This window comes from Myxocyprinus asiaticus, chromosome 30 (assembly GCF_019703515.2).
Source record: "Myxocyprinus asiaticus isolate MX2 ecotype Aquarium Trade chromosome 30, UBuf_Myxa_2, whole genome shotgun sequence".
NCBI lineage: Eukaryota > Metazoa > Chordata > Actinopteri > Cypriniformes > Catostomidae > Myxocyprinus > Myxocyprinus asiaticus.
Window position 1 is genome coordinate 13,635,980 of NC_059373.1, and position 12,624 is coordinate 13,648,603.

General features: G+C 37.1%; 1 protein-coding gene across 1 annotated transcript in view; it reads left to right on the forward strand.

Moving 5' to 3' along the window:
* The window catches only part of LOC127421589 (chondroitin sulfate proteoglycan 5-like), a 43,042-nt gene that overhangs the window by 19,480 nt on the left and 10,938 nt on the right, over positions 1 to 12,624 (forward strand). The window contains exon 4 of the mRNA XM_051664726.1: positions 3,102 to 3,177. Within this exon, the coding sequence (XP_051520686.1) occupies positions 3,102 to 3,177 (76 nt within the window). The remainder of the gene's footprint in view (positions 1 to 3,101; positions 3,178 to 12,624) is intronic.

Here is a 12,624-nt window from a genome sequence, read left to right on the forward strand (position 1 = left end):
TGTCCTTCAATTTAACCAATTTGACACACTTAAAATTAGACATTTTCTGTGTCACATGCTAAAGCTCTGTGCAAGACGAGAGTTTGAAAACTGTCTTACTGTCTTTGGAAGGATCCTTTTGAACACTTTGTAGGACATCTCATCTTAATCAATGAACATTTCACACAAGTCACAGTACACAGTACACAGTGCTGATTTAACCCTATAAAATGCACAGAATCTCCCTTTTTGTACCAAAGTGTACACAATACCTAGCCTTGCTAGATAATTCTGAAAATGATGTTGTAATGACCTGTAATCACTTTTCTCACTGACAAATTGATGATTATAATCTTTAATCTTGTTTTATTCATGTCATTTTACTAGAATTGTAACCATTCATGACAAGCACATCATGTTTACTATCATTGAGATTCTTTCTGCATTTCAGGAATGTTTATTTTAATAGATTTTTGATATATTCAGTTGTATCCGAGATACAGTATATCAAATGTATGAATAAAACGTACTTTTTCGAGCGGGAAACAGGACAAAGGAACATTAACTCCTTCCAGAAGGAGGGACAGACAAATGACCGTGTGACCTAGCAAAAGACACTTCTGATTGGCTCAAGATACCTTTGGGGTGCGGTCAACTTCAACAGTACAAAGTCTCCCCGCCTCGGACAAATACTCTCTTCCCCTCTTCCTCTTCAGCTCTCTCTCCCTCACCTCTCTTCATCCTCCTGCTTCCTCTCTTTCCCTCGTGGCTTTTAGTCTTCTCCAGCACCCCTCAAGTTCTGTACAATGTAGAGTCCAGGAAAGCTCGGAACGCAAAGTTCCGAGGAATATTTTCTCCCTCACTGCTCTATGAATCACGCACGTGACGGGAGTGATGAGTCTTCCATGTGGAAGGCCTCGCTTTAAAGCCGCCTCTCCATTCCAGCAACAAACTGTCCATGATCTTAACAGAGGTCCAAAACATTGACGGAACAACCAGAACTTTCTACAAAGAGCCAAAGAACTAAAGCAACTCAAGGAAACACGACAACATGCAAGTACATCTCCAGACTTTTGCTGAAAGTGCTGGTGTTTTAGTTAAATACCTAGGGTAATCCGATTGCAAATCGAGGTATACTAAAAGAAGTATCGAATGGTTCTCAAGGCATTGTCTATAGACTCCATAAAGTTCATTTTCTCTGTACAGATCATTTAATTCACCTTCTGTTACAGCTCACTCACCAACCTTTTGTTTATTTTTGACTATATGTGTTAGTTAGTTTGAAGTTTTAGATTAGCAATAAAGTAGATTAAAAATAATCTAATTATTTGTCATTTTTCCTTCTTATAATGGTGGTTGAACTCGGCTAATTCCATTATAATATTCCTTTCATATTATGGTGAAGGTACACTTTAATCCATACCATTTATACTACTAAATTTCCCTACACTGTCCTCCAGTCTTCCCTGGACTCCAACTGCCCTATTCACAGTAGTCACTGGTTTCCCAGAAAAAAAATAAACAGATGCACAGGTAGCTGTAATAACCTGCCAGGCATTATTGCCTGCCGCACCTCCACCAGTGCCTTCAGCCCAGTTGCGGGGTCATCAGGCGAGAGCCACCTATCTTCAATGTTTCACCCATTAAACAAAGTTTTAAGTCTTGGAGTCTATGTGCCAAGGCATTACACTGGGATTAATATACTGTAGGTATAGTCACATAACTTAAAACATTTTATATGTTATATGAGTGTAATGTGATGAAATCACTTGCTAATAGATGTTTTATTTATCAACAGACAACTTAAACATCAAATAACTCACATTTTGTACTGAGGAATTAAGAAATACATTTCTGCACAAGGGTATTTAAAAAGTAGTCTCTATTAAGTCTCTATTAGTATGGTTTTTCTTTTTACCAACATGGTCTCATGACAACTCATAATTATACAAAAAGTTATAACTTTTATTCCCAAAGAGACCAAACAATCAACAAACAGAATTTCAAATCGATACAAAACAGGCATTACATTTTAGCAAGCCTACTTTCCAACAATTATTTTAAAGGAATGTTCCGGGTTCAATACAAGTTAAGCTCAATCGACAGCATTTGTGGCATAATGTTGATTACCACTAAAATTAATTTCGACTCGTCCGTCCTTTTCTTTAAGAAAAGCAAAAAACTTGGTTCTATTGAGGCACTTACAATGGATTATTTTTTTAAAAATATTTTTTAATGTTAAAATACTCACTCTTTCAAAAGTATAACCACAAGACATAAAGGATATGTGTGTAAACGTTTTAGTGTGATCAAATTGCTTACTAACCTTTTCTGTGTAAAGTTTTTTTTACAACTTTATTACCATGACGATGTAATGTCAACAAAACGACTGTAAAAATGACAATTTAAATAATACACAAGTTTTAACAGAAGAATTAATATAAGTGCTTTTATAAAATTCTAAGCTTCACATTTCTGTGTTTAAAAAAATTGGCCACATTCACTTCCATTGTAAGTGCCTCACTCGTAAACTAATTATTTGCTTTTTTAAAGAAAAGGAGGGATGAGTCAAAATGTATTTTTGTGGTAATCAACATTATGCCACAAATGCTGTCGATTGAACTTAACTTGTATTGAACTCTGTACATTCCTTTAAGGAAACATCTGTAAACAAATTTGGTTACTCTTTCCATATTTATTTATGCAATATAAATAAATGATGTATGTCAATAACCTGTTATTCACTTCCCTCATCTCGTTCCAAACCCAAATGTTTTTATGGTTCAATCATGGTTAGGGTTTGGGTTGGACATTATGGTTAGGTTTATGTTTGGGTCAGGGGTTAAACTTAATTTTCTCAATGGGACTATAAGTCATACAGATGTGTACAAGCCAGCTCGAGTAATTTCTTACAATTGCGCCATCTAGTACTATTGTTATGACTTCTCATGAGACCAAGTTGGTTTTTATAAAATGTGGTAATCAACAGCATGCCTCAGAGGTTGTCAATAGACCTTTACTTGTACCGAACTTGGAACATTGCTTTAAAGAATGTTTTAATAGTAATATTCCCAAAAATGTAACTTCCGTTTATACATTTTCCTCTCTCTGTATCTCTACAGTAAGTACCGGCCACAGTCGGAGCAACACATCGATAACTTCTCACTATCCACTGTCGCAGAGGGATCTCAGGCAAATGTAAGGAAACTGTATGACACCTCGACTAATCTCACCCATGACCGCGCTTTGGCTTACTATGATAACATTATCTGTCAGGTAACTTTCCTCTCCTCTCTTCCCCTCTCTTCGCCACTGTGCACGAGTAGGACTGGTGGTATAAAGCGCTCTATCTCTCTCTGTCTCTCGCTTTCTGTCTCTCGACACAGGTGGTATATGTTCTTTCTGTCTTATTCTTCTCTTGATTTCTTGGCATGCGTGGGAGATCTCTTTTTCTATGTCCCTCATCTTCATAAATATGGAAAGAATTCAGACTGACCACACAGTGAATTCGATAACAATTTGCAATAAGGTTCCATTCGTTAACATTAGTAAATGCATTAGGTGTCATGAACTAACAATGAACAATATATTTTTTTACAGCATTTATTCATCTTTGTTTATGTTAGTAAATAAAAATACAACTGTTCATTATTAGTTCATGTTAGTTGATAGTGCATTAACTAATGTTAACCTACACAACTTTTGATTTAAAAAATGTATTAGTATATGGTGAAATTAACATTAACCAAGATTAATAAACACTTTAAAAGTATTTTTCATTGTTAGATCATGGTTACTTATGTTGTTAACTAATGTTAACAAATAGAACCTAACTGTAAAGTGTTACAGTGAATTCGTCAAAAGTAGGTTAAAAGTTTTGCTGCTGAAATTGTTCTGTACTTACCAAAATTCCAATCACGGCCCACCCCCTTGTGGCCAAAGCTGGAAGTGTTTTTGAATGTTTAGGCATGTCTGAAATGTCCACAGAGTGGTGCCAATAGCAAGTAGTATTTTTAGTGGTAAATGATGTAATACAAAACAGGACTGCAATTTTTTTTTTAATCCAACCATATACTCAACCCTCAGATGGGTACAAATGTAATTTTTGAGTGAAAATGCAACCTCCAAATCACGCTAACCATTGTTTATGTGAACATGATTACTTCCTGGTTTTCACAGGACCAGCACCCATGTCTCAGAGGTTGCTAATAGTAAATGTGTTTACGCTGGAATTGATGCAAAAAGTCTGATGGGTGATGGCGCTTGTCAGTAATTTGGCTGAATCGGGATGATTTCAGGGTACATGAACTTTCTGAAGCAACACAACGATTTCCCATGTGATCATGTTGGAGAATTAGAGATACATAAAGTGATTCTGTCATTCCTTGCATTTTCCCTTCAAACTGTTTACCTTGACTCACATGTGAGATAGGCCACATGAGGTACTTCAGACTGAATGATGCACTGCGATAACTGGCTTATTTTATATACAGTTGAAGTCAGAAGTTTACATAAACTTAGGTTGAAGTCATTAAAACTCTTTTTTTAACCACTCCACAGATTTAATATTAGCAAACTGTAGTTTTGGCAAGTCGTTTAGGACACCTACAGTGGCATGCAAAATTTTGGGCACCCCTGATCAAAATTTCTGTTTCTTTTGCTGCGAGCAAAAGATGGCCTGATTTCCAAAAGGCATAAAGTTAAAGATGACACATTTCTTTAATATTTTAAGCAATTTTACTTTTTTATTCCCATCTTTTACAGTAAAAAAAAAAAAAAAAAGATAAGGGCCCGAAGCAAAAGTTTGGGCACCCTGCATGGTCAGTATTTATTAACACCCCCTTTGGCAAGTATCACAGCTTGTAACTGCTTTTCGTGGCCAGCTAAGAGTCTTTCAATTCTTCTTTGGGGGATTTTTGCCCATTCTTCCTTGCAAAAGGCTTCTAGTTCTGTGATTCTTTGGCCATCTTGCATGCACTGCTCTTTTGAGGTCTATCCACAGATTTTCGATGTTTAGATCGGGAGACTGTGAGGGCCATGGCAAAACCTTCAGCTTGCGCCTCTTGAGGTCGACCATTGTGGATTTTGAGAAGTGGTTAGGATTGTTATACTGTAGTAGAAGCCATCCTCTTTTCATCATCAACTTTTTTACAGATGGTGTGATGTTTGCTTCCAGAATTTGCTGGTATTTAATTTAATCAATTCTTCCTTCTACCAGTGAAATGTTCCCCATGCCGCTAGCTGCAATAAAAGCCCAAAGCATAATCGATCAGTTGGAGAGGTGTTCTTTTCATGAAATTCTGCACCCTTTTTTCTCCAAGCATACCTTTGCTCATTGTGGCCACAGGACTTGTTTCCAGAATGCATCAGGCTTGTTTAGATGTTAATTTGCAAACTTTTGATGCTGAATTTTGTGGCGAGGACGCAGGAAAGGTTTTCTTCTCATGACACATCCATGAAGGTCATATTTGTGCAGGTGTCACTGCACAGTAGAACAGTGCACCACTACTCCAGAGTCTACTAAATCTTCCTTAAGGTCTATTGCAGTCAAAATAGGGGTTTTGATTTGCCTTTCTAGCAATCCTATGAGTAGTTCTCTCTGAAAGTTTTCTTGGTCTTCCAGACCTCAACTTGACCTCCACTGTTCCTGTTAACTACCATTTCTTAATTACATTAAGAATTGAGGAAACGGCTACCTGAAAATGCTTTGCTATCTTCTTATAGCATTCTCCTGCTTTGTGGGCATCAATTATTTTAATTTTCAGAGTGCTAGGCAGCTGCTTAGAGGAGCCCATGGCTGCTGATTGTTGGGACAAGGTTGGAGAAGTCAGAGTATTTGTAAAGCTTTGAAATTTGCATCACCTGGCCTTTCCAAACAATGATTGTGAACAAGCCATAGCCCTAACAAGCTAATTAAGTTCTGAGACCTTGGTAAAAGTTATGTGAGAGCTAAAATCTCTTCGGGTGCCCAAACTTTTGCATGGTGCTCCTTTCCTTTTTTATCACTCTAAAATTGTGCAAAACAAAAATAATACACTTATCTTGCTTAAAATGGTGAAAAGAATGTTTCATCTTTAACTTTATGCCTTTTGGAGATAAATTCATCTTGTACTCACTTAACTATTCACAGCAACAGAAATTTTGGTCAGGGGTGCCCAAACTTTGCATGCCACTGTACTTTGTGCATGACATGAGTAATTTTTCCAACAATTGTTTACAGGTAGATTGTTTCACTTTTAATTGACTATATCACAATTCCAGTGGGTCAGAAGTTTACATACATTAAGTTAAATGTGCCTTTAAGCAGCTTGGAAAATTCCAGAAAATGATGTCAAGCCTTAAGCCAATTAGCCAATTAGCTTCTGATAGGAGGTGTACTGAATTGGAGGTGTACCTGTGGATGTATTTGAAGGCCTACCTTCAAACTCAATGCCTCTTTGCTTGACATCATGGGAAAATCAAAAGAAATTAGCCAAGACCTCAGAAAAAAATTGTGGACCTCCAGAAGTCTGGTTCATTCTTGGGAGCAATTTCCAAATGCCTGAAGGTACCACGTTCATCTGTACAAACAATATTACGCAAGTATAAACAACGCAGCCATCATACCGCTCAGGAAGGAGATGTATTCTGTCTCCTAGAGATGAAAAGTGCAAATCAATCCCAGAACAACAGCAAAGGACCTTGTGAAGATGCTGGAGGAAACAGGTAGAAAATTATCTATATCCACAGTAAAATGTGTCCTATATCGACATAATCTGAAAGGCTGCTCAGCAAGGAAGAAGTCACTGCTTCAAAACCACCATAAAAAAGCCAGACTACAGTTTGCAAGTGCACATGGGGAAAAAGATCTTACTTTTTGGAGAAATGTCCTCTGGTCTGATGAAACAAAAATTGAACTGTTTGACCATAATGTCCATCATTATGTTTGGAGGAAAAAGGGTGAGGCTTGCAAGCCGTAGAACACCATCCAAAAGTGAAGCATGGGGGTGGCAGCATCATGTTGTGGGGGTGCTTTGCTGCAAGAGGGACTGGTGCACTTCACAAATTAGATGGTATCATGAGGAAGGAAAATTATGTGGATATATTGAAGCAATATCTCAAGACATCAGCCAGGAAGTAGGGATGGGCGGATTGATCCTAAAGTATTGATACTTCTGATTCTGATGTTGTATCAAAAATATCGATCCTCACACAAAAATATTGAGTCTAAAAAAGAAAAAAATTTTAACTAGAGATATTATTATTTGGTTACCATGAACATGAACAATAATCATAAGCTTCAAAGTGAAATAAAAATGATTAGGCTATATTAGCAAATACTTGTGCAGGATGGGTACTATTTCTTCTTCTGCTCATCTTAACATACATGCTCAAAGACACAAGCAGACAAGTGCTTACGCCGTCACAAGGCTCGTTCAAACAAGAGGGATCACTGCCTTGTTGAGGTAATAATAGAAAATCAGAGAAACAGCTTCTGGTCGTGTAGTCTAGGGTAAACGCAGGCCCACCTATCTTTCTTAGGATTTTGCATATGCCCACCTGAAATAAGTGATGATACACACGGCCTCCAGAACAACGAGTAGGCTTTTGACCCGGAACTTTTTCAATCTGCTAACGCGATGCTGCAGCACCATTGAGTGACTTGTGTTTATGTATATACATTTTAAAGTGTACAGAGATTCTCTCTAAACGCACACGGAGCTGCGGGAGCGCAACTGATGGCACTGGCAAGACAGACAGTCCGACTAAGCTGATCCACCAATCAGAATGTTAATTTCAGACGTGATTGGATGTTTGCTAATCAATAATATTTTCCGTTTCAGTAAGGGGCAGGACATTTCCAGTGTCTGGTACACAAGCATCCCTGGAGTAACCATAATTTGCACTGTAAATTTATTTCCCTGCTAAACGTAAATATATGTATAAATATTTACATTTAACTTATGCAATTAAACTTTGTGAAACTACTGCATGTTACTGCACACCTGCTAGTTTTTGCTGCTCTTTTTTTTTTTTTTTGCCTTTTACTGCTGTCGGTGGTGCCTTTTTTCTCATGATATCAATTCATTTAAATTTATATTTCTAAGTAGGAAAAGCACATAATAGTACACAAATAAAACAAATAACCATTCATTCTTATGTAGGCTATATATGGTAATACAAGATAACGTGTTAACGTGAATATTATTACACTCATATTAGTTATACAATGCTTAACAGTTTATTACGAATTATGAATTAGTTTATTAGTTAGAGTAATAACAAAGTATTAACAATTTTCATAGTAGCCTAATAAAAGGAACATTAATGACACCTATTAATTTAAATACATATTTAATATCAAGTAACCATACAATTGTTCTTAGTAGTGTACTCTACACCATGCCAGCAAGAAACTTACCCTGATATACATTTTGTAAGTTTATGTGGGCATATAATTACAACAGTCATTTTTTAATGGAAAAAATAAATTTCTTACACTTTTTACATATGTACTGTATATAAATGTGAATGAATTTTAGAGATCGGGTGCATGTGTTTTTTTAAAATTTTTATGGGGGGTCTTTCATAAATTCACAGTATGCCCACCTCTGCAGACACTACTACACTGCTTCTGGAGTGAATTCACGCTAAAATAACAACTTATCTAAAGGTGACTTTTCTTATATATATATAATTGTATGTAATTGTTGTTAATAAGTAATTTAAAAAATAGTTAACCATGGTTTTACTGCAGTAATATTGTAGTAGTAACCATGGTTAATTATGTGGTAACTATGGTTTAACTAAATACCATGGTTAAACTATAGTTACTGTAGTGAAACCATGGTTAGTTTTTGTAAGGGTAAACAAAACAGAAGTCTAATAATTTACTGTTTAGGCTCACAAATGTGAAAAATAAAATGACTTGAATTATGACTAAAAATAATATTTTAAATTACCCATTTTATCCCAAGAAATAAAAAAATAAAAAAAAACAATTTAATAGAATTACTGGTATTGGTATCGGTATTGACGATATTAAAATCAGAGGGGGTACTCCGTACCCCTTTTGTTTTTTTCAGATGAAATTTGAGACTTTCTCTGATCCTCTCTAAATTCACACCATAGAGAGAGGAGACTGAGATGAGCACCACAGTATATGTTTCAGCTTTGTAAGTCTGCCCAGAGCTGAGATATGCAGATCCCACGTACAATTTATCACATTCAAAATTTTATGTGGTTTGTGGACAGTCTAATTTTGAGGTTTCGAAAGGTGTATGTTGTTCAGAGGGAGTCATAGAGTCACCTAAATGTGATTTTGAGTCATAAATTTGATCATGGAGCTTATAAAAACGATGTCCACCAAACACCTATTTTAGCCCTGTAGATAGATTGTAACTGGGACTGTCCAAGGGAAATTTATTTTCATTGCCTGAAATAGTCACTTGGTGGACATCTGTTTTTTAATGTGTGGGATACAGGAATTCACTGAATATCATATTTAGGTGACTGTACAACACACACCCTTCAAAACCTCAAAATTCGACTGACCACGAACCACCTAAAATTTTGAATGGGATAAATTGTACGTGGGATTGCCATGTCTCAACCTCCTCTGTCTATTCACACCATAGAGAGAGGAGACTGAGATGAGCACAGGAGTACAGGTTTGAAGTTTCTAAGTTGTCCCAGTCTGGAGTTATAGAGATCCCACGTACAATCTATACCATTTATAAATATAGTCTGTTCGTGGACGGTCAATTTTTGAGGTTTTAAATGGTGTTTTCTGTCCAGGGGGAGTCATATAGTCACTTAAATATAATTGTTAATTCATAAATTGATCATGGACCTTATCACATATTGCACATGGGATCATCCCAGATACAATCTATTTTATGGGTGACAAATGGGTGGTCTATAGACAATCATGTTCTAGGACATTTAATAGTATTTCAATGTGATAATATTCATGAAACCACCTGTTCAGGACTCAACATACTAAATGTAACATTTCTATGCAATTTATAACTCATAAATGTGTATAATATGCTTAAAAACTGACTGTCCACAAACCATGTATTTGCTGCCTTTGAAATAAGCTGTACGTGGGCAATTCCTGCATGACTAAGCAAAAAGACAGGAAGTGCCCACATGTAACTTATTTGAAGGGCGGCAAATATGTGGTCTGTCAACAATCATGTTTATGGCTTTTCTTGGTATTTACATGTAATATTATCAATCAAACATCCAGTATAACACTCCACATACTCAATGGAACCCACTTATGCAACTTACAACTCATAATAATGTATAATTTGCATTAAAATGATTGTCCATGAACCATGTATTTGGCGGCCATTAAATAAGCTGCAGACTTCAACTTTCCTCAAGAGATTATGGGAGAAAGATTTAAACTTGGTATTGGAGGAGGGAGAGTGGGCTAGGATTCTAAAAAACATCAGGTCTGCATCTAGAGATGCAAGGGTGCGCCTTATGCAATTTAAGATTTTACATCAATTTTATTGGACCCCCTTTAGATTGTATAGGCTTGGTCTTAAAGACACACCCACCTGCCTGTCAATCAGAGGATGGAGACATAACCCATGTCTTTTGGGGGGTGTGTTAAGATCCAGGAGTTCTGGTTGAAAGTTCAGAGTCTTGTATGTGATGTATTGGGCACTCGGCTTTCACTTTGCCCCAGACAGGTGGTTATCGATGTTGAGAATGGGCACATAAAGTGTTGGGTCCTAACGAGCGTCATGATTGCCAGACAGTTTATTTTAAGGGGTTGGAAATCGGCTGGAGCACCCTCATTTCATGAGTGGTGCTCGGAGATGGGGAGGGTGGCAGCCTTTGAGGAAAGGTTGTATAGAAGGCTGGGCAATCTGGAGTTATTTGATAGGAAATGGGGCAGATATTTGGCCTTTTTGGAAGGCTTTTGGGGAGGGGTAGTGGAGAGGGATCTATAATTTTAAATGTGTGTGTGCAATTTGATTGTTTTTTGAAAGTATACTTTTTATGTTTTTGTGTGTGTGTGTGTGTGTGTGTTTTGTGTTTTTTTTAATGTTTCTAAATATTTATGACCACTGGGGTGAGTGTCGGGTGGGGGGGATGTTCGGGGGGAAGGGTTTAATTTTATATAATTTGATTCCGCATTTTCTGTTGTGTTTATTTAATTTGTTGAATGGAATCAATAAAAAATTGTTAAAAAAAAAAAAAAGCTGCAGATGGGACCTTCCTTTTGGAAGTTTTTTGAGTCATTTGGACCTTTCTGAGAGGTGTCCACAAACAGTGGCGATTTCTCAGGGCCAGTAAAGCCTTCTCTGCTGGTGCAACATGCCTAATAAATAGATATTTTTTCATCCTTTCATTCTCATTGACTTTTTTTGCCTATTTATTTTCAATCACTTTCCACTCCTAATTCATCTACAAACGAACAGCAAACAACAAAACGTTTATCCAGTCAGAATTTATTCCTCGATGCTTACAAGCAAAGTGTGATGACTCTTTCACAAATCACATGCCTGAAGCCATGCTCCTTAGCCGAAGCAGCGCATGAGTCTGAGCTCCACCCCGTCAGGCCTTCAGAATTGCTGCAGAATCCCTGAACACTGCAGTGAATAGGCATCTAAAGTCAGATTGTCAGATTCATCAGCCAATCAGATTGATTTAATTGTTCTTGGTGGGTGTCGTCTTTTGGATATGTCCCAGTCCAGCCTTCTAGCTGGCCTTGAGTGATGCAGTCATGCTTTAAGTGATGTACGTAATTTGAAAGCGAAGAGCGTGAGATCTTGCTGATGAGTCAGCTGTCATCACTGCTGTTATTGCCGTTGAGAAAGAGATCCTTATAGATTTAAAAACCTGAGATGTTCTGCATGATCGTGTGATTGATTAATTAAACAGGAAAGGAGGGCTGATTTTCACTTCAAGTAAATTGGTAAGTGCTTTTTGCATTGTTATAGCAACATCAGAAGTTTTCTAAGTGTAAATTAGGCTGCTTGAGCATTCAGTGTTGGTTCAAGTTTTGAAAAGTAACCGTGTACCCTGACGAAACAAAATTCATTGCAAGCTAAATTTAAATCGCAAATATTATTAGAGAGCTTTTTCTTGGTATTAGACATCCTTGGTTCTGGCTTTCGTGTGTGGATGTGTTTTTAAAATGTCAATTGGTATTATTAGTTGACTGCCACATAATGTATGATAGGCATACGGTGTCTTATTCATTGTGAAACTGTGTTTTCTTAATGGCATGAATTGCACTGAAGGCCTAGACTTAAAATGCATGGGCTGCGGCTGTCCATGAAACACCTTTGGAAACTAATGGAATAAACTGCTCTTGGGATACGCCCTGGCATCGCAACCAGAGGAACTTGTGACCCCAAATTTCACATGCTGACACGTCAGATGCCCCTTGAAGACATACTAATGGGGACAAGGCCTAGGATGCAAAAAAGTATTTTTTATTATTTTTGATAGATCTCTCTATGCTATAGAAGCCTATGAGACAGACTACCTGAGAGGCCCGAATGCACCAGTACATTCATCAGATCATTTATCATTATTAGGATGAGTTTTGGGATTAAACCACATGCACGGCACTCAGGGCTTCCCATTGAAAACGTTAATCTAACCCACAAGTCATGAAAATGTTGATTTTGCATG